This window comes from Acomys minous, assembly GCF_964271855.1.
Source record: "Acomys minous genome assembly, chromosome: 16".
Lineage (NCBI taxonomy): Eukaryota > Metazoa > Chordata > Mammalia > Rodentia > Muridae > Acomys > Acomys minous.
The window spans coordinates 85,870,323-85,892,349 of record NC_140498.1 but is presented as its reverse complement, the minus strand read 5'-3'; the positions used below and the strand labels follow the sequence as shown (position 1 = coordinate 85,892,349).

The 22,027-nt window shown below is 48.2% G+C and overlaps 1 protein-coding gene and 1 long non-coding RNA gene across 4 annotated transcripts in view; one reads left to right on the top strand and one right to left on the bottom strand.

Moving 5' to 3' along the window:
• KDM2B (lysine demethylase 2B) overlaps nucleotides 1–21,038 on the bottom strand; it is a 150,759-nt gene extending 129,721 nt beyond the window's left edge. Inside the window, exons 1-2 of the mRNA XM_084762673.1 lie at nucleotides 20,982–21,038; nucleotides 20,231–20,433 (exon numbers count right to left, since the gene is read on the bottom strand). Coding sequence (XP_084618799.1) covers nucleotides 20,231–20,419 — 189 coding nt within the window. The 5' untranslated portion in view covers nucleotides 20,420–20,433; nucleotides 20,982–21,038. The remainder of the gene's footprint in view (nucleotides 1–20,230; nucleotides 20,434–20,981) is intronic.
• LOC311586638 lies at nucleotides 405–18,617 on the top strand. 3 transcript variants are annotated; one of them, XR_014775601.1, is made up of 6 exons: nucleotides 405–1,074; nucleotides 11,801–12,003; nucleotides 14,957–15,053; nucleotides 15,868–16,082; nucleotides 16,547–16,610; nucleotides 18,248–18,617. It is a non-coding gene; the product is annotated as an uncharacterized lncRNA (long non-coding RNA). The 3 variants fall into 3 exon arrangements; XR_014775602.1 differs by lacking the exons at nucleotides 405–1,074; nucleotides 11,801–12,003 and having other exon boundaries at nucleotides 12,456–15,053; nucleotides 18,252–18,617; XR_014775603.1 differs by lacking the exons at nucleotides 405–1,074; nucleotides 11,801–12,003 and having other exon boundaries at nucleotides 12,456–15,053.
• Nucleotides 21,039–22,027: the final 989 nt, after the last annotated feature.

Sequence of the window (22,027 nt, the reverse complement as noted above, 5' to 3'; positions counted from 1 at the left end):
GCTCTCAGTTTGATCTTCAGCATTGCCAAAAGGCAATATGGGGCTGGGCGTGGTGGCCTTTAATGCCAGCACTCGGGAGGCAGAGGTAGGTGGATCACTGTGAGTTCGAGGCCAGCCTGGTCTACAAAGTGAGTCTAGGACAGCCAAGGCTACACAGAGAGACCCTGTCTTGGGAAAACAAAAACAAAAAAGGCAGTATGTGTTCATGTGGAATGGCTTGATGATATCCTTAAATAAAAACGTGATACAGAATATTTTACTACTTGGATAAACCAAAGATCTATGCTTAATCTTTTTTTGTTTGTTTGTTTTTTCGAGACAGGGTTTCTCTGTGTAGCCTTGGTTATGCTAGACTTGCTTTGTAGACCAGGCTGGCCCCGAACTCACAGTGATCTGCCTGCCTCTGCCTCCCGAGTGCTGGGATTAAAGGGGTGCGCCACCACGCCCTACGCTTAATATTTTATATGTTGAATTTTCTTGGGAAAGACATGACAGTGGGGGCTAAGAAACCTGAAAAGAGAAGGAAAGCTATTCTTTGATATACTGGAACTTTCACCGCACGCATGTATGACTATTGCCTGACGCAGCGCTGAGGGATTCAATTTAGTGCCTTTTCAGTTCTGCACCATGGATGTGTGTTACCTACTCGGAAATGAATTCCAGGTTAGTGCTGTGGCGCAGAAATAGAATGCTTGCTAGCATGTAAAATTCAGTCCCCAGCATGCCAGGGGATGGAGGACACTCATAGAAATTAAACACAGCAAAACCTATGTGCAAGACCCAGGACTGACAAATCTTGTCCTATTTTGTACCACTCTTGTAATTTAAAATATACTTTTATTTCAATACAGCAGCAGACCAAGCTGTTTGTGTGATTGTTCTCAAGCAACTTGTGTTTATTTTGTTTTTTTAGTCCTCAGTCCCTTGTGGGTTGAAGTGAAAAAGGAAAAACAAGACAGTACAAAGCCTGTCAGGCCTGGCTTTTGGGGGACAGGCTTGATCTTCTTCACAGAAGCCTGCTTTTCATCTCGTCCCTTCCTGGGTCAGGACTGGGAAGAAGCCCTGAAGCCACAGGTGAGTTAAAGGGTTAATGCTGAGAAAGAGAGCCATAAAAGTTCAAAGATTCTTTCAAAACTTGCTTCTTGAGATTGATGGACAAGTATGGCAGCCAATGGAAATAAAAGGGCAGGCATTACTTCATCATGCTTAATTGTCACTGGTTGACAGTCCCTGAGGGGTGGGCCAGAAGGCTGGCAGTTAACCCCTTCAGGGCCTACCATGCCCTCTGCATTCCTTTTATTCTGAAAGATAAGCCCAAACAGCAGTGCCCCTCCAAGCCCTCCCACTCTCAGGTGCTGTCTTGGGGTCCCCAACCCCTGGAGACACAGCATCTCTCCTATCAGAGGAATGAATACCGGAGAATGGCTGTCCCTGGAATAAAGTTTTGAACTTTTTAAAGACAGGGTACCAGCTGACCTCCCTGAGGAGGAGGCTGCCGCCAGGGGAGAAGCTTGCTTTGCTTTTTGTGCTGTCAGAACACAGACTCGTGGTGGAGACGTTTCCATTAATCTTGTAAAGTCATCAGTCACTGGAAGGATTGAATTGCATTTCCTGCCCAAAGATGTGGAGACAGATGACCTTTGCAGCACCCTCAGACCCCCCAGTTCACAGCTGGAGAGAGGATGTGTCAGCATTTACTTTCCAGTCTCACCCAGCCCTTTGTTCAAGAACTCAAACCCTTTGTGCTCTGGCTGCTGCTGGGGATTTTGCAGTTGTTGATGCAGGTTTTGGGGTGTGTGTGTGTGTGTGTGTGTGTGTGTGTGTGTGTGTGTGTGTGTGTGTGTGTGTGTTTCCTCTCTCTCTCTCTCTCCTAACCTCCCACTTCTTACAGCTTCTGAGAAACAAACTCTGTTTGGCAGAAGATGGTATCTAAGAGCTGCCCCAGAGGGAGACCCAGAATAGATGTGGGGAATTTTGAGAGGCCACTTGGCCTTTGGGCTATAACTGTTGCCCTTCCTGGGTTTCCTGGATACTAACCGGCTGAGCTGGAGGGAGCCAGAAACCTGACAAAGTCATAATGCCTCCTGGTTAGGTGGCTCTACTTAAAACTTTACATGTATTATCTCAAGCCTAAGGTACTGCTAAAGGGACATTGCAAATGTCTAGGCAGTATATCAAGATATCAAGATACAAGATGCCAGTCTGAGCCGGGCGTGGTGGCGCATGCCTTTAATCCCAGCACTCGGGAGGCAGAGGCAGGAGGATCGCTGTGAGTTTGAGGCCAGCCTGGTCTACAAAATGAGTCCAGGACAGCCAAGGCTACACAGAGAAACCCTGTCTCGAAAAACCAACCAAACAAGATGCCAGTCTGTTCTCTCACCTGTTAAGTGGAGGTTATATTATGAAACACACTATACTCACATGGGTACCATAGGAGCCACCGTTAGACAGCAGCTCAGCCAATGATGTTATTCAAATGAAGCTGAAGTCTGGGCCCCATAACCCTAACGTTTTGCTTTCTTCTGAGTTTAATGTTCAGGGGGCAGAGTGAGCTGTGGAGATGGTGTCACTCTTTCCCCCGCCACATACCTCTAAGCCTGATCTCGTTGTTCTATGTATTTTGAGTCCTTTGACTAAATATTTTTGTCTCTTCCAGGCCTTTGCACCTGCTGGTCCCTTCGCTCTGCATTTTATCCTGCTAGCTGCCACCTCTCCAACATCCTTCTCCTAGAATCTGTTTGGGTATCTTATTTGCTGCCACTTTCTAATGCTAAACACTTCATGTTGTCCTGAGATTTCCTCAGAGAATCAGACCTAAGGCCCCAGCAGATAGCAAAATGCAAGATGCAGGGACACTCAGGTCCTGTAATGGTACAGTGTCTACACAGAACCCCGTCCTCCTGGCACTCTTGAACTATTTCCAGATTTTGTTGTTACTGTGTTTAACAACCCTGTCCTGTCCTGGAACTCTCTGTAGACCAACCAGGCTGGCCTCAAACTCACAGATTATCTGCCTGCTTCTGCCTCCCGAGGGCTGGGATTAAAGGCGTGTGCCACTGTGCCCCGCCTCCAGATTATTTTTGATACCTTATACTTAAATGCTGTGTAAATAGCTGTGTTATAGTTGTGGTGTTAGGAATAATTGCAAGGCAGAAAAGATGGGAGTAGGGGAGAAAATTTTAAAGCCCTTTTCTGTGTGGAATTTTCAACCCCCTCGGGACTGGTGAGGCTGGGCCTTGCACATGCTGGGCAAACACTACCATTGGGGTACATCCCCAATCCTTTTTCGCTTTGTCTTTTGAAACAGAGCCTTGCTAAATTGCCCCGGCTAGCCTTCGACTTAGAATCCTCCTCCTCCCCTGGAATTATAGACTGAGGCTCAGCCAGAAGTAGTTCTTTGGGTTATTGCTATTTTGTTTTAGTTTACATTTTAATTTGCTGCTGTTGTGTGCGTCTGGGACGCACCATGGCACCTACGTGGAAACCAGAACAACCTGAAAAAAGAAGTTAGTTCTCTCTCACTCTCTCACCGTGTGGGTCACAGGGATCAAACTCAGGTCCTCACGTTTGGTGGAAACCACCTATATGCTGAGCCATCGTGCCAGCCCCTAGGTTGTTTGTTTGTTGTTTTGAGGCAGGGCCTCCCTGTATTGCCTTGGCTAGCCTGGAGCTCACTATGTTAATCAAACTGCCTCAAACCCAGAAAAAGCCATTTTCCCTCAGCCTCGTGAATAACAGAACTATAAGCATGAGCTACCAAAGCTGACTCCAGAAGGAATTCCTTAAAATGCAGTTTCTGAGGTTGGAGATAAAATGCTTGGCATGTATGAGGCCCTAAATTCAACCCCTGGAAGAAACAACTAGTAATAATAGGAGCATGGAAGGGGGCGCGACACCCTGACACTCACCTAAGCCAGGGCCTGATTTTACCCTGGTACAGTGTGGGGTAGAGACAGGAGGATTGTTGCAGCTCGCTGGCTGCTAGCCAGTCTATCAGAAAAACATAAGCTTCAAGTTCAGAGAGAGACCCTGCCTCAAAGGACTGAGGTGAAGGACAAAAACCACCTTATCCCCTCCTTTGGTCTCTGTGCACGTGTGTGTCCAAGCATCTGCATACAACACACACACACACACACATCATGAATGCTGAGCCTGTGGCTACAGAGGGAGCCGATAGATCTTGGAGCCTCAGCTGTCACCAGACTGCCCTGAGATCAGAGAGATCCTGTACCAGGTGCCTGGCCTTTATAGTGCTAGGGATTAAACCTAGGGCTCTGTGCGTGACAGGCAAGCACACCTGCAGCACTTGGCCGCACATCCCCATCCCTGGCTGCCACTTTCTTTAATACATTTCCTATCTCAAATAGCACCTCTGTCTATTTACTCTAAAACTGCAACTTTCGTGGAACCCTCCGCCCTACCATCCCTTCGTGCCCACACTACCGCCCTCCCACAGTGCTTAGAGTTTCTCTTTTCCCTGGATAAATAATTGTAATCACTTTTGCAGGTGGTGCCACTGGCTCCCCCCCCCCCCCCCCCCCCCCGCAAGTGCTGGGACTAAAGGCGTGCGCCACCATGCCCGGCCTCCCAAGAGAAACTCTTAACCATCAAACATCTCTTGTTGTTATGTTGCAGTTAATTTACCAATATGGCCTAATGTTTATTATTAAGCCTATAATTACTATTACAGAAGTATTTTCTACCTCGCTAGCATTCAGTCACGGCACAGACGCCTGTTCTATTTTAAAATAGCCTTAGCTAACCTTGGGCAGATAGATACTAGTCCCCTAAACTACTTCCCATAGTGGTGAAATCCTCTACCTGCCCCAATCCCATGCCTTCTGGTTTTAATAATTTCTATCAAGCTACCTCCCATCCATAATCCCAAATACTTGCTAATATACTTAATGTGGGCCAAATCTCCATCCATGCTGGCCTCATGTTTCTCCTCTGCCTAACCCATGATGGCGCAATCTTATCTCTTCCCTGCTCTCTCTCTTCCTCCCCACAAGGGAGGCCCCAGTCTCAGACCTTCCCAGTGTAAGCACTCAGCAGGTGGCCCCATTGCTGAGCTTCCTCTGCCCACTCACTCACGGCCCCACACACCCCACACACACACCCCACGGTCCTCTCCTGCCCAGTCTGCCCACACGTGGAGCCCTGCCTTCCTGCAAAGACAGACCTTGCTTGTCTTCAGCCTCTTGGATCTGGTTCACAAACTACACATGTAAAAATACTCAAAGGTGATCTTGCACACCTTTAATCCCAGCACTCGGGAGGTAGATGCAGGCGACTTACTGTGAGTTCGAAGCCAGCCTGGTCTACAAAGTGAGTCCAGGACAGCCAAGGCTACACAAGGATACCCTGTCTCCAAAAACAAAACAAAAAGCTCTCAGGGCTGGAGAGATGGCTCAGTGGTTAAGAGCACTTGTTCTTTCCAAAGGACCTGGGTTCAGTTCCTAGCACCAACATCATGGCTCATAACCATCTATAGGCACATATAAGGTACATATACATGCAAGCAGAACACGCATTAAATAAAGAAATTTAAATATGTACAGATAATCTGCTTTGCTTTTTTGAGACAGTATCTCTATAGCAATGGCTGTCTGGGAACTCATTATATACAGTCTGCAAAGCGAGTCCAGGACAGTCAGGGCTACACACAGAGAAACCCTGTCTCAGAAAGGAAAAAAAAAAAGTTGCATAGAGAAGTAAATTTCTCAAGCCCTGAAATGCCTATTTTCAGCTCAGTCAGCTAAACCTTAAAGAGTACCTTTTTTGGAGGAAAAAAAAATTCATTAAAGTTCTTGGGGGGGGGGGGTTCCTGACATACCGAAGACATACTGGGCTGGAGAGTTGGCTCAGTGGTTAAGAGCACTGTCTGCTCTTCCAAAGGTCGCGGGTTCAATTCCCAGCACCCACACGGCAGCTCACAACTGTCTGTAACTCCAAGATCTGACACCCTCAACACCAATGCACATAAAATTAAATAAAAATATTTAAAAAAAGAAGAAGACATGCTACAGTGTGGAGTTGGAGGAGGATGAGATTGCATGCCTAGTCATCCTCTCCTCCATATTCCAGACTGCCTCCATGGTTCCTGAGATAGACTGGGCAGAAGCTGGGTCCCCTAGGCCACTTGGGAGCAGAGGACCAGCTTCACTGTGCACATCTGAAGCCTTTGAACACGCACGTGCATCCTCCAGCCCCCAGTCTCGGGTGATGGGTGAGAGAAGGGAGTAGGTGGCTGCCCCTCCCCGCCTAGCCCACCCACCAGCTCATCACAGAGCTGACAGGTGAGTGGCCCAGAGCCAGCCCTTAGCTTTAAATTACCCAACAGTTGGACAGTGCTCTAGAGGGACTCTACCTTCTGCTCCTGGTCTCTGAGACCGATTCATCAGTGTGGATCTGCAGGCCAGCTTCCCCACCTGTACACTGATCCTGCTTCACGTCGGCCCCTCCACTGCTGCCTCAGTGGGACTCTGTGACTACAAGGCTCTGTGAAGCAAGCTTGCCTACCTGCAAGTCTCATGCTTTTGGAAGAAAGTGTGACCCTTGTTTTGGCTCTGTCATTGTTCCGCTGGCAGAGAGTACGTGGCAGGATGGGTCCCTGTCTTCTCAGTATATATGGATAAGCTTTGGTGTTCCTGAGGAAGTGACATCAGCTCTGTGACCCTTCTGCTCACTGATACAGTGGGAAACAGACACAGTTGCGGCCATGTAATCAGAGCATAGGGATCACAGTGATGTTCCTCCTTGTTGCTTTCTTCTGCTCTTTTCTCTGAAGCAGTAATTACCATTTATCACATCCTTTATTTTTTAAAAATTTTCCCGCTAAGATGCCAGTGCAACAAAGAGAAAAAAAAGGGGTGGGGGGCTAGAGAGATGGCTCAGTGGTTAAGAATGCTGCCTGCTCTTTAAAGGTCCTGAGTTCAATTCCCAGCAACCACATGGTGGCTCATAACCATCTATAATGAGATCTGATGCCCTTTTCTGGCTTGCAGGTATATGTGCAGACAGAACATTGTATATATAGTAAATAAATATTTTAAAAAAAAAAAGAAATGATCTATTTCATTTATCTCACTACTTTCTCCCCTAAAGCAGAATCTGACACTATAGGTTCTTGGTAAATATTTGTTGAGAAAAAATTAAGTTAGCCAAACATGGTGATGCATACCTTCAATCCCAGCACTGGGAGGCAGAAGCAGGTAGGTCATGAGTTCAAGGCTAACCTGGTCTGCAAAGCAAGTTCATAGCCAGACCTGGCTACATAGTGAGACCCTCTCTCCAAAATAAGTAAATAAAAATTTTTAGAGAGAGAGAGAGAGATGGCTCAGAGGTTAAGAGCACTGGCTGCTCTTCGAAGGGTCCTGAGTTCAATTCCCAGCAACCACATGGTGGCTTGCAACCATCGATAAGATTTCTGGTGTGCAAGTGTACATGTAGGCAAAACACTGTATATCTAAATAAGTCTTTAAAAAAAAAACAGGATAAAAAAAAAAAAAGAGCCAGACATGGTGGCTCATGCCCTTAATCCCAGCACTTAGGAGGCCAAGGCAGGCAGATCTTTGTGAGTGAGTCCAGGACAGCCAAGGCTACACAAAGAAATCCTGTCTCTAACACTGCCACCACAACCATCACCCCGCCAAAAAAAAAAAAAAAATAGTTGCCAGGCGTGGTGGCAGATGCCTTTAATCCCAGCACTCAGGAGGCAGAGGCAGGTGGATCACTGTGAGAAACAAAAGAGATAAGCACCTGCTACCTAAATGTTAGGCGGGTGTGATGGTATACACCTGTAATCCCAGCACCTAGGAAGTTGAGGCAGGTGGACTACCACAAGTAGTTGTGACCCTGCCTGTACTATATAAGTTCCAAGCTGGAAGGGAGCTTATGTCCTCTGTGGTCTCTGCAGACACTGGCATACACTGCTGCTGCCGCCTAAGCGCCTATACACAAAACATTATATAAATGTTTTTGCTCTTGAGAGGGAGGGCTCAGCAGGTGACACCTCCTACTGCCAAACCTGACAACCTGGGTTCAGTCTGAGTCCTGACCTGTGTGCACACACATACACCTCTGCATTTAAAAAAATAAATAAAATAAAAAGGTGGCCAAGTGGTGGTGGTGCACACTTTTAATCCCAACACTGTGGAAAATAAAAACTACCAAACCAACAAGACAATGGACTATCTAGCCTCAAAAGGAAAGCCGAGCATGGTGGTGGTGCGTGCCTACAGTACCAGCACTTGGGAGCCCAAGGCAGAAAGATCAGGAAGCCCGGCTATATAGTAAGACTGTCCTGGGGCTGGAAAGATGGCTGAGTGGCTAAGAGCACTGGCTATGCTTCCAGAGGATCCAGGTTTGATTCCCAGAACCCACATGACAGCTTACAACTTCTGTAAATCAGTCCCAGGGGGCTCCTACACCCTCACACAGACATACATGTAGGCAAAACACCAACGAACATAAAATAATAAAGTTAAGGGCCGGACGTGGTTAGCGCACGCCTTTAATCCCAGCACTCGGGAGGCAGAGGCAGGCGGATCGCTGTGAGTTCGAGGCCAGCCTGGTCTACAAAGGGAGTCCAGGACAGCCAAGGCTACACAGAGAAACCCCGTCTCAAAACACCAAAAAAAGAAAAAAAAGAATAAAGTTAAGACTACTGAATCTGCCTCAAAAAGGCAGATTGGACCGATGCTACAAGTAGGCCTTGAAGATACATGAAGCAAAGTAAGCCAGACATAGAAAGTTACATTTTTTTTTTTGAGACAGGGTCTCTCTTGCCTTGGCGGTCCTGGACTCGCTTTGTAGACCAGGCTGGCCTTGAACTCACAGCGATCTGGATTAAAGGCGTGTACCACCATGCCCAGTCAGTTTTGTTCTTAGAGTTTCCAAAGTAGTCAAATTTAGAGGCAGAATGATGGGTGCCACTACGAACATGGGAAAAGGTCATTTGGAATAGATAGTTTTTGGTTATTATCAAGTGGGGCAAGCCTTTGCTCAGGAACCAAGTGAAGAGTGGTGCCCTAAAATGCCTCTGTAGATAGGGACTCTCTGTCATCCTCACACTGGGTTACCTTCAATGCTCCTGCCTCATACTGTTTTCCCTCACTCTGGACTACAAGAGCCTATATTGTACGGCAAGGTCGGCCCAAGCGGCTTAGCAGTTTGCTCCTCCTCCCCGACCTCTTTTTCTTTGAGTCAGTCTCACATAGCCAAGGCTGGTCTTGAACTCCTGCTCTTCCCAGCACCACACCCAGCATTCAGTCTGTTTCGTGTAAATGTGCTCTGAGGTTCACACACACTCCTCCTACTGATGACCGAGTGAACTGGCTCCTCTCTTCTTGGGGTTGCAGACAGTGGTACTAGGGTGCATCCTTGGTTACCAGGGTTACTTCAGAAAGTGCAGGGCAGCAGTCAGCCTGCTAGGTCCTAGGCTACAAGCACTTCCAGCTTCACGGCCACCACTTCTAAAATGCCTACTTCAATTCACCACCATTAACCCATTAACTCCCATCCTCGTTTTCCTCCAGCTGAGCCTGACGGGGGGGGGGGGGGGGCCTCTCTGCTCTTAGCCCACGGCCTGTGCCTGCTGCTTCCGCATCTCACAGCTCAGCTCCCTCAGAGTCCAGCTCTCCGCATCAATTCCTTAGAAGTTTTATCTGACTTTCACCCAACCACACCCTGGGCCAGTCTCCACTGCTTTATATACCTGTAAGCAAATAGCAGCATCCTGTAGAATGCCAAGCACCTGAGAGGGGGTGGACTTAATCCTCAGTGTACACACACACACACACACACACACACTTTGCAATATTTACAGGTTGCAGTGTTCCATTGATCTGCGCAACTTTTAGGACAGGCTGTCTCCCTCGTTACAGTGTAGGCAAATGCTAACCGTAAGTCATTTGAATTTGTGTAACTTTCCTAGCTTCCCCTCTCTCACCACCACAGCATCTTACTGTGGAGCTCTGCTTGGCCTGGACTTGCTACATAGACCAAGTTGGCTTCAAAGTGCTAGGATTAAGAGTGTGAGACACATGGAGCTAGAGAGAGGGCTCAGTGGAAAAGAGCACTGACTGCTCTTCCAGAGGACCCGGGTTCAATTCCCAGCGCCCACATGGCAGCTCATTCGTGTCTGTATGTTCATGATCTGACACCCTCACGCAGACATTCATATAGGCAAAACACCTATGCACATAAAAAAAAAAATGAATGTTTTTAAAAGAGTGTGAGATACCATGCCTAGCGTTAGCATTTTATTTTGTGTGTTTTTAAACTATTTTTTGTTATTCAAGACTGGGTTTCTCTGTGTAGATTTGGCTGTCCTGGACTCACTTTGTAGACCAGGCTGGCATCAAACTCACAAAGATCCACCTGCCTCTGCCTTCCGAGTGCTGCGATGAAAGGCGTGCGCCACCACCGTCTCCCAGCTCGCCTAGGGTAGCTTTAAACTTGTAGTTCCTTTGCGGCTTTGCCCCATCAGTTATTCCACTGTGAGCAATACGCCCCGTTTTAGCTTCTCATTCATCCAATGACGGACAACTTTTGTGTTTCCATCCTTAGGGCTATTGCAAGCCATCAGTATATTTTCTTTCTTAGATTGATGGGGATGAATTATTTTTAGACCATACACGTATGTTTATATCCTTTTTTTTTTTTTAAGCTTAGCAGTTGTGATATTCTGAAGTATGTGTGATCTTCATCCCAGTTTCCTGGCTTTACAACTTCAAAAAGCCTTTGAATCTCCAAAGCGATTTGTCTTTTTATATGCTAATGAGTTGAGTGCTGCCCGGCAGCCTCCTGGTAGCTTCGGAATGAACGCTAGGTGACCAGAATGCCTAAAGCAGCATTAAAGAAAGGGACCTTTCAGGCCCACCTGCTACCCTAAGATGGTGGTGATGCTGGAGGTAAAGTTGATCACCAGTAACAAATGATTTCATCAACCAAGGGTATGCAATAAAAATCACCATAAAAAACCCAGGAAGGGCCTTAGGACAAGGCACAGCTGCTTGCTAGGCATGTTCAAGGCTCTAGGATCCATCCCCCGCCCCGCATTGCAAAACAGGGCCCCAGAGAAAGTTCCTAGAAAGTAAACTACCCAGAAAGTATTAAGAAGGGGTCAATCACTGGCCAGACAATGGTGGCGCACGACTTTAATCTCAGCACTTGCGAAGCAAAGGCAGGTGGATCGCTGTGAGTTCGAGGCCAACCTGGTCTACAAAGCGAGTCCAGGACAGTCAAGGCTACACAGAGAAAGCCTGTCTCAAAAACAAAACAAAGCCAAACCAACCAAACAAAAAAAAAGGGAATCTTTTCATTGGTATTCTTCGTCCTGATTTTTTTTTTTTTTTTTACTTTGAAACTTTCATTTTGCTTGCCTACCTCATCCATTGTCTCCTCAGGAAAACACAGCACTAAAGGGTGAGTGGCACCCTGCAGAGAACTCCATCCAGCCTTTGGTCACAGCGCATTCAGCTCTTGCTTTCCTTCTTTGACATGGTCTGCATCTGTGTCTTTGGCAATGCCCTTGATAACCGCATGGTGAATGCAAGCGAGTGGTCCCCTCATTTGCTGAGCTACAATAAATTTAGAGGCTTAAGAAGCCTGGTTTGACATTGGGTGTGGTGGCACAGGCGTTTAATCCCAGCACTTGGGAGGCAGAGGCAGGTGGATCTCTGTGAGTTCCAGGTCAGCCTGGTCTACAGAGTGAGCTCCAGGACAGCCAAGGCTATAAAGAAAAAAAAATAGTCTAGTTTTGTTTGTGTTGTGTTTTGTTGTTCCTGTTTTTTAGAAAAGGTCTCTTGTGTAACACAAGCTGGCCTAGAACTTGCTGTGGAGAGCGGACTGACCTCAATCAAGCTTGCAGCCTCCCCATCTCTCCCTGCCTCCCAGGTGCTGGGATTACAGTGCCGTGCCACCACGCCCGTTTTGTTGTTTGGACTTTACTCTTCCTCTTTTGTGGTGCCCTGGATTGGATTCAGAGCTTTGTCCATGGTAAGCATACCCTGTGCCTGGCCCATACAGTGCCAGAACCGAATCAGAGTAGAGGACACCCAGCCAGTGGAGCCTGTAGATCTGGAGAATCAACTGGTTGATTGGTACTAAGGAGAAATTTCTACACGTTGATGACCAGTGGTCACAAAAGCCGTACGTTTGTGAGAATCCAGGAGAATATGATATTACTTCCTATAATCTTAGACCTCCATTGTGTTTGTGTCCACACATGCCCACTTTGACAATAAATACCCAAAGTAGTGTTTGTTCTTGTTTTTGTGGGGTTTTGTTTGGCTGGTTGGTTTTGTTTTTTTGAGACAGGGTTTGTCTGTATAGCCATGGCTGTCCTGGACTCACCTTGTAGACCAGGCTGGCCTTGAACTCACAGCGATCCACCTGCCTCTGCCTCCCCAAGCGCTGAAGATTACAGGCATGCCTGGCTTGATTTTTGGTTTTGCTTTTTACTTTTTTAATTTTTTTTTTCAGTACTACAGTACTGGCCTTTAGGCATGGGTAGCAAGCACTCTCCTTCTATATTATTTTTGTTTTGGTTTTTCGAGACAGGGTCTCTCTGTGTAGCCTTGGTTGTCCTAGACTCACACTGTAGACCAGGCTGGCCTCGAACTCACAGCGATCCGCCTGCCTCTGCCTCCCGAGTGCTGGGATTAAAGGCGTGCACCACCACTGCCCAGCTTCTACTTCTGTATTTTGAGATCAGTTGGTCTTGAACTCTCTATGTAGCCAAGAATGACCTTGACTTTTCTCCAGTCTCCGCCTTCCGGGTGCTGGGATAACTCCCATACAACACCAGGCCACCTGACTTCACAAGTAACCCACTGACCCAAGTTCGACCATGATGAAAACTTGATTAGCTGGGTTTTGCCAACATAATTGGCACATTGTTCAGGTTATCGTTATAAATTATGCTCTAAATTGACATTACTGATAAGACCAAGCAAGGTAAACGGCGACTCGTAGATGAGTGGATTCTGTTTTGTTTTGTTTTCATTTAAAAAGACGGGAGAGATGGGTTGGCAGTTGGGAGCACTTCCTGCTCTTGCCAAAGGTCTGAATTTAGTTCCCAGCAAACACGTCAGGCATCTCACAACTAGCTGTGGCTCCAGCTCTAAGGTTCCAAAGGCCTCTTTCTGGTCTTCACAGGCACCTGCACTCAAGTCCATGCACGCACGCACACACACACACACACACACACAGACTTTCTAAATAATAAACAGGGGCTGGATTGTTAATCCAGCAGCCGAGAGCCCTCGCTACATTGGTAGAGAATAGGGAGGTCGTCTCTCCTCACGACCTGTGTAGCAACCCACAGGCATCTGTAATTACTCCAGTTTCAGGGTCAATGTCCTCTCCTGACCTCCAAGGAGGACGCCAGGCATGCCTGTGGTGCGCACGCATACATTCAGTCAAACACCCGTCTACATACAAAGTATTTAAAAACAAAATAGCCGGGTGCAGTGGCGCACGCCTTTAATCCCAGCACTTGGGGAGGCAGAGGCAGGCGGATCATTGTTGAGTTCGTTTGAGCCCAGCCTGGTTTACAAAGCAAGTCCAGGACAGCCAAGGCTACACAGAGAAACCCTGTCTCAGAAAATAAAAAGGGGGGAGGGTGGGGGGGAGTGTGTGTATGTGTCTCATTATGTAGCCCCAGCTAGCTTAGAAGTCATTATGTAGACCGAGCTGGCCTGGAATTCACAGAAATCTAACCTCTGCCTCCCGAGTGCTGAGATTAAAGACCACAGGTTAGAGAGAGAGAGAGAGAGAGAGAGAGAGAGAGAGAGAGAGAGAGAGAGAGAGAGAGAGAGAATGGACTGGCTGCCAAGCCTGAGCAACCTTGTCTCGAGGCAGAGAAGGACACTCCAAAGTATAAAGCACGTCTCTATTCCAAGCGGCGCTGGGGGCTGGGGAGGGACGCGGTCATATGGTGCTAAAGCCTCGTGGTGATGGTGAGGATTTGATCCATAGTCATCTCTATGTACACCTAATGTATTAAGCCCTAATTAAAATGTCTAATTTGCCAGCCTGGGCAGATGGCGTGCCTGATAAGGCGCTTGCCTTGCAAGTACAAGGACTGGAGTTTGGATTCCCAGCGCCCACATAAAAGTCTTTCTGGTCGGGCGGACTACCTGAAATGCCAGCATTTATGAGGCGGAGACTAGATTCCTGGGGCGAACGAGCTAGTTAGACCAGCCAGCTCACAAGATCTAGGTTCAGTGTCTCAGCCAGATCCAGGCAGACACATGACATCAACCCCCAGCCTCCGCTTGGAAGTGCACATACATGCACACAGCACACACAAACATGCACATGTGCACACACACACACAAGATTGTGCTTTTTTTTTTTTTAATTTGCCATTATAAAAGTCCAGGCAAGCAGCTGGGCGAGGTGGCGCATGCCTTTAATCCCAGCACTCAGGAGGCAGAGGCAGGCGGATCGCTGTGAGTTCCAGGCCAGCCTGGTCTGCAAAAGCGAGTCCAGGAGAGCCAAGGCTACACAGAGAAACCCTGTCTCTAAAAACCAAAAAAACAAAACAAAACAAAAAAAAAGTTCAGGCAAGGGGTTAAATCCTTGAAAGCAAAGAAAGTCAGGCCAAACGAAGGGCGGACGGCTTTCGGCTCACTGCCAGCAGCACCAGGTTTGGAGCCCAGCTGCTGCCCTCTCGCCTGATGAATGAAGCATTGACAGCCCCCTGGGAGAGGCTGGCAGTCATCAAGACCCCCAGGCCTCGATGACGGTGTGCTACAGGCAGAGTCCCCCTGGGACACGCCAGACCAATGAGCAGGTGAGCAGAGCCTGTCGCTGCTGCCCAGGTGAGAAGATAAGTCCCTGAGAAAGGTACCGGGCAGGACAAGGCTATCGATAAGGGGCTCCTGCCTGTGACCACACCCATGTTACAGCCTTTTCGTCATGTGTTAGAGTTATTTATTTACAGAGCCTTTCAGCAGGAAGACCTGGGATCCTTCATTCAGACATCTACTGAGCTACTGCACACCCGGATAACTGCAGACAGTGGAATCCAGTAGATGCTGGTAAGTGTGCATTGCATCGGATGAGCTCAGGCCTAGCATCTAATAGGCACCTAGCAAGCTGAATAGTAAATCACTTACACCAAGCTTAGCAAAGTAGGCATTTATTAAATTAGGAAGGGCATGAAGGCATAGTATGAAACTTAGAAACTGTCTTTGTTGTTGTTGTTGTTTGGTTTGGTTTTTCAAGAGAGAGGGTTTCTCTGTGTAGCACTGGCTGTCCTGGAACTTGCTCTGTAGACCAGGCTGGCTCAAACTCAAGAGATCCAGCTGCCTCTACCTCCTGAGTGCTGGGATTAAAGTGACCTTTTATTCAGATGTTTACATTCAGACCACTTTAGAAATCAAACAGTCCTTCAGGTGGTGGTGCACACGTCTTTTTTTCTTTTCTCGAGACAGGGTTTCTCTATGTAGCCTTGGGCTATCCTGGACTTGCTGTGTAGACCAGGCTGGCCTCAACCTCACAAAGATCTGCCTGCCTCTGCCTCCCCAGTGCTGGGATTAGAGGAATGGTGCACACTTTTCATCCCAGCAGAGGATCTGAGCAGCGCCTATGTCTGGTGGTTCACAATACCTGTAACCCTAGCTCCAAGGAAGCTGACATCCTCTTCTAATGTCTGCTAGCACTGCACTTGTGTGCATAAAACCCACATGCAGGCTCACCTACACATAATTAAAAGTAAGGCTTGGCACACACTTTTAACGCCAGCACTCCGGAAGCAGAGGTCTCTGCGAGTTTGAGGCTAGTCTGGTTTATATAGCAAGTTCAAGGCCAAATACAGTGACAAAGTGAGATCCTGTTTTGTTTTGTTTCCAGAAAGGCATTCCAGAGGCTGTGCGTGGGCTCCCGTGGGCTAGGAGAAAAGAGATACACTCAAAACTGAAAGTGACTTGGGAGATGAGTTCTAAAATGGCAGCCGCCGCCAGCTCAGCCCATTTGGCTGCCACAGCAAACTGCCATAAATCTACATGGTTTATAAGGCAAAACAAATCTAATTCTCGGTTTTAGAACCTGGGGATTCCACACAAAAGGTAGGTGTGGCGACACTCAATTGGCACATTTTTTTCCCCCTGCAAAGCTCTTCACAGACAAGGTGTGTTGGCATATACCAGTAACCCCAGCACTCAGAGGTGGCGACAAGATCAGAAATCCAAGGTTATCCTCAGAGCCAGCCTGGGCTTCATGAGGCTCCCCACCTCAAACAAACAGGCAAAGCCAGTCAGTACCTAATGAGGACCTGCTTCCTGGTTCACTGATGGCAAATCCTTGCTGTGTCTGCTGGTAGACAGAGACACGAATCACAATCATACAAGTTCCCTAAGTGGGGGGTGCGGGGTGGGGGTGAGGGGGGACCAGGACTTAATCACATAAAACGTCCCAGGTGAAGAGCTGAAAACGCACTGAAGGGCCTGCCACAGTGCTCTGAGCTAAATAACAGCTCCCTTGTATCCGGAACCCCTGGAACCAACTTGTGACCATCGTATTTGTATTTTAGATGGGAAAGGTTTTACAGAGGTGATTTAAATCAAAGACCTTCAAATGGGGAAACCAAGCAGCAGGTGAGTTCAAGGTGATTGCCAGGGCCCAATCAGGAAGTAGACAGGAGAGGCAGGAGAGGCAGGAGAGAGAGAGAGAGAGAGAGAGAGAGAGAGAGAGAGAGAGAGAGAGAGAGAGAGAGAGATGACAGTGGAAGCTGAGATCAGAGTAAGTGCTTTCAATACTGAAGGGAGTGGCCCCAAGCCAAGGCCTACAGGAATCTACCAGAAGTTGAAAGAAGAAGAGGAGGAGGAAGAGGAGGAGGAGGAGGAGGAGGAGGAGTTTACTCACTGGAGCCTCCATAAGGAAACAGATCTAGCATCTTTAGTTTACTTAGCCCTGCGGCTTCACTTTCGACTGCTCATAACCAGAAAAGTAAAAAAAGAAAAAAAATCAATTCATGTATATTAAGCCACTACATCTTTTGTTTTTGTTTTTGTTTTTAAGATTTATTTAATATGTAAACAGTGTTATGCCTGCATCTACGCCAGAAGAGGCTATCAGATCTCATTAGAGATGGTTGTGAGCCACCATGTGGTTGCTGGGAATTGAACTCAGAACCTTTGGAAGAGCAGCCAGTGCTCTTAACCTCTGAGCCACGTCTCCAGCCCCCACTACATCATTTGTTAAGCACCAATGGAAAGGACACGAGTAGTTGTACGATTTACATATTATTAATTTAGAGGCAGGCTCTCTTTGTAGCCCTGGCTGTCCCGGAACTCAATGCGTAAATTAGGCAGGCCTCAAACTCAAAGAGATCTGCCTACCAAGTGCTGGGATTAAAAGGCTGTGCTGCTACACCTGGCAGTGTACCTTTTAGAAAGATTTTCTGGGGCTGGAGAGATGGCTCAGTGGTTAAGAGCACTGCTGCTCTTCCAGAGGTCCTGAGTTCAATTCCCAGCAACCACATGGTGGCTCACAACCATCTGTATGAGTTCTGGTGCCCTCTTCTGGCCTGCAGGTGTATGTGCAGGCAGAACACTGTATACATAATAAATCGTAGAAAGAAAGAGGGTTTTCTGGTTGCTCATGTAACCAGAACGGGCTCCAGGAGAATTAAAAAACAGCCACAAAAGAGTTGTGCAAGTGACAGCCGACACTTGTGAACGGCGATGTCCCCCTGGATATGATGGACAAGAGAAAACTAAAGGAAAGGGCTCTGATTTTAAAGAAATGTTAAGGACCAGAACTGACTGGGTTTGGGGTTTTTTTATTTGTTGGGTTTTATTTTGTTTGTTTTTATTTTGTTTTGTTTTTTTCTGCCTGGGTTTTCTGATGGAGTGGCCACATGAGGGAAGGGCACTGTGAAGGACAGGAGGCTAGAGTGTCTCTTCAGGTGATTATTTCAAATACCTCACTGTTCCCAAAGCCCGCAGTAGGCAGGGTGTTCCTGGGAAGTGGGATGTTTTTCTGTGATTAGCCTGGAATAGTTCTCTGAGAAATAAATACCCTCGGTCTAAAGGGTTTTTATGAGCCAGGGCAGAGGATTAAAGGCAGGCGGGCTCCAGAGAAATCCCAGGGTCAGGAGACTTCGGGGTATGGAGACTTTTAATCTAAACATTAAAACGGTTTGATTTTTCACTCCCTGAGCTCAGAGTGTCACTTTAAATACGTGTTTGGCAACATCAACTGTTCTATTTTTCTTTTTAATTATACAAAGACAGATCCTGGAAATGGCCCAGCTCCAGACTGGAGGAGACAAGGGAAGTTCGACATCCGCGACTGAAGGCAGAGACACCAACTAAAAACCGACTGGATCTGAAGTCTTTTTGAGGGAGCTGTGAGACCAAACTTCCTACCACCCTGGACTTGGTGTGGTCAACAACCCTGACTCAGGACTTCTAAAAGGAGCCTGATAGACTCACCGGCTCAGAATGGACACAAGACAGAGAGACGGGTGTCCGGATAAAAATATCTCCACACTAATGCTCGACTTGTATCTTGAGTTTACTTCGGGCCTCGGTCGCCTTCCCCCTTTTACGCCCTGAGCAGCAAACAGCTGACTCTTTTTGTCGGTACTGCCTATTGTGTGCCAGGTGCTGGTCCGGATTCTGTCTGTGAACGGCCTGAGTGGCTACCAGCTTTATGCCTGATTTCTACTTATGGCATTTGAGGCCCCAGTGGTCCTCAGTACAGTTCCAGACCCCACTGCCAGGCCTGGCCCTCTTTGCCCTCAAGCCCACCCCCCACCCCCCCATCCTCTTATCCTGTTTTGGTCTGGAGCCATCCTTCTGGCGGGCCAATCAGTAGGCTTTCTGGTCAAGATGGGACCAATGGGACCAAGAATAGACAGTGGGACCTGCCGGAAGGGAGGGCAGCTGCTGTCTCTGACCTACACAGGGCCTTCGGCCCCTCATTTCTGTCCCTTTATTTTGGTACTGCTTTTCCTGTTTGGATTCTCGGAGACGAACTGCCCTTGGTAATACAGATTAGCCAATTCATTAGATGTGCGATGGGGCCGCCTTCATTCTTTGATCCCGGCACAGCCACCATTTACCGAGCACCGTGCCCGACTGCTTGCTAGACAACTGTTCTGTCGTGAAACCCTCGTAACAACCCTTGCTGCCTGGTGCCATCGCGACTCCCACTTGACAGATGGAGTTTAGACAGGTTGGGATGTTTGCCAAAGTAGCAGAGTTATACACTGATGAGACAGGAGTCCAAATCCAGGTGTGCCTCACCCGCTAGTCTGTGGTTTTCCTTATTTCTGAGTGCACTCGCAGGCCCCTGGTGAAGGAGGACTCAACCCCCTGCGCTGGCTGAAGCCTCCCCCTTTGAGTACCTCCAGGGGCCCCGAGATTAACCTCTTCCCTCTGCCCTTAAGAAAACGCTGCCATCTAAGGAGTTCAGAGAGCCATTCATTTATCTAGTTAGGCTCCCCCGGTCCTTGTTTTTCTAGAGCCGAGGTCTAATTATATAGCTCAGGCTGGCCTCAAACTCTCTTAGATGCTACCACAGCCTCCCAAGTGCTGGAACTACAGGGCTGCCTAACCACACCTAGGTAGCCGGTAATATATGGTCTCCAGACCTGAGACCATATCGCTGTGATGTCACCCAATCTCGTCAGTGCGTCAGGAGGGACACGTTCTCTAAAAGCTTTAGAGGAAGATCCCGGTGAGCCCCCACCCCTCCCCCAGCTTCTGGTTCCTCCTGCGTCCTTCCGCCGTACCTCCCTCCTCACATCACCCCTCACCGCGCGTGCGCGTGTGTGGGTGTGTGGGTGTGAGTGTGTTTCCTGCTTTAATTTCATGCGTGTGGGTGTTTTGCCTGCATACACATATGTGTTTCATGTGTGTGCTCATGAGGTCAGGAAAAGGTGTCTGGTTTCCTGGAAGTGGAATTAAATAAGTGGGACCTCTGTGTGGGTGCTGGCACTTGAACCCAGACCCTCTGCAAGAACAACAAATGCCTTTTTTTTTTTTTTTTTTTTTGAGGCAGGGTTTCTCTGTGTAGCCTTGGCTGTCCTGGACTGGCTTTGTAGACCAGGCTGGCTTCGAACTCACAGTGATCCACCTGCCTCTGCCGCCCGAGTGCTGGGATTAAAGGCAGGTCTCTACCCTCTTATGCACAAAATTGACTGGAAAAGTTGTTTTGGGCCTTTTTTTTTTCCCCCAGATAGCAACCCCAGAGGTTGAAAGCATACCTTCCGACCACGACCACGTGAGGGAGCCGCAGGGTTGCTTCGGCGCGCGGATGAGCGAGCTGCCTGGGACCCAGTCCTCCTTGCCCGCCTCACGACTACTCTCCGTCTTTTAGCAGGGCGCTTTCTCCCTGGAGCCACAGTTTCCCCGTTAGTTGAAGTACGGGGACGGGTGGCTCTGCGGCTACTCATGGTCCCAGCTGGACCTAGCGGGGGAGACAAAGGTTACAACTGTGGGCTGCAGTTGGCGCGTGGGGGGGGGGATGGCTGGGGGCTGTGTTAGAGCCTTCTGTCCACCCTAGGTCTGGAGATTTTTATTTTCTTTGCTTATTGGACCCCAGACTACGCGCTGAGCTTTTTGTTTCGTTTTGTTTTCTTGTACAGATGTGCCGATTCCAAATCCAAGTGCTAAGGAGGGGTGGAGGGGTGTGGCCATGAGGAACCCATGCCTACCGCTGAGGGCCCCTTTTAGGCACCACTGCCCGTTCTTTTCCTTGCCGTAAATCAGTAGCTTTTCCCTCCTGGCTTCCAGACTCTTGTCCCCACCAGCCGCAGGCTCTCTCTCTCCAGCTAGGGGTTTCCGTGAACCAAGGGCTTCTATTTCTTTACCCATTGAACTTGTTTCTACACAAACTCGGCTCTGAGGGTGTTCATGCATTACTGGGGGTCAATTTCCGATGCCATCCTAGCATTGCTGTGATAAAAGCCAAGACCGAAAAGGCGACTCGGGGAGGAAAGGGTTTATTTGGCTTACGCTTGCTTGCTTCCCAGGTCACACTGTATCGAGGCAGGAACTGAAAGAGAGATCAGGGTGGCACACTGCTCACTGGCTCGCTCACCCTGCCCTCTTATAGAAGCCAGGATCACCCACCTGCCTAGGGGCAGCACTACTCACATCAATCATTAATCAAGAAAATGGGCTGCAGACGTGCCTACAGGCCAAACTGAAAGGTACATGGTCTCAACTGAGACACACGCACGGCCCCACTGGGTCTGTCTCAGAAGACTCTAGCTTGTGTCAAGCTGACAAAAAAAAAAAAAAAAACCCTAACCCGCAGAGATGCTATCATGATCAGAGCTATGCAAGGGAAGTTATCAGGGCGACCAGACAAGTTCCGGCACGAGGCTATGTAGGCAGAAAGGAAGTTCTTTCGGGAAGTGATCCTTGAGTCCAGGTGCAGGTAGGTGGTAATCAAGAGTAGAACCCACCGACAAGACAAACCCAGCAGGGCGAGACTTCAAATTCCAAGTCCTCGGTCCTTTTGCTAGCATTTGGTTTTACGTTATTGCAGCAAGGTCTATGTGTCGCTGGCCTAGAACTCAAAGATCCTCTTTATCAACGTTGGGAGAAGGCATCTGGGCAGTCTCAGAAACTTGGAAAGAGGCCCTCTCTTGTTGGTACCCTGTGGTTGGGTGGAGGGCCGCCCTCTAGTGGCTTTACAAGAGTTAAGTATCACACTCTAGGCCCGCATGCTTAGGATTTTACTGGGGTCTAAATTTGTCGCTCGTTCTTGTTTTTCCCCACATGTATTCAGTCAACAAGTATTTCTTCAATGTGGAATATGTGCCAAGAAACGTTCTGAATGCTGAGGCTTGGAGCGGTGAAACCGCTGTCAACGCAGCTGCTTTGGATTTAGCCGCTGAGGCTTCCTTACCTCACCTGAGGCCCGTTCTCAACCCCGCCTCCCCCATGTTCAGAAGTCACATATCCCTGACTCACGTGGTCCCTGCACTTGTAGTTTCCTTTTCCCTTAGCTCCTGGCTCTTAACACTGCTGGCTCAGGTCTCAGCTGAGACCCA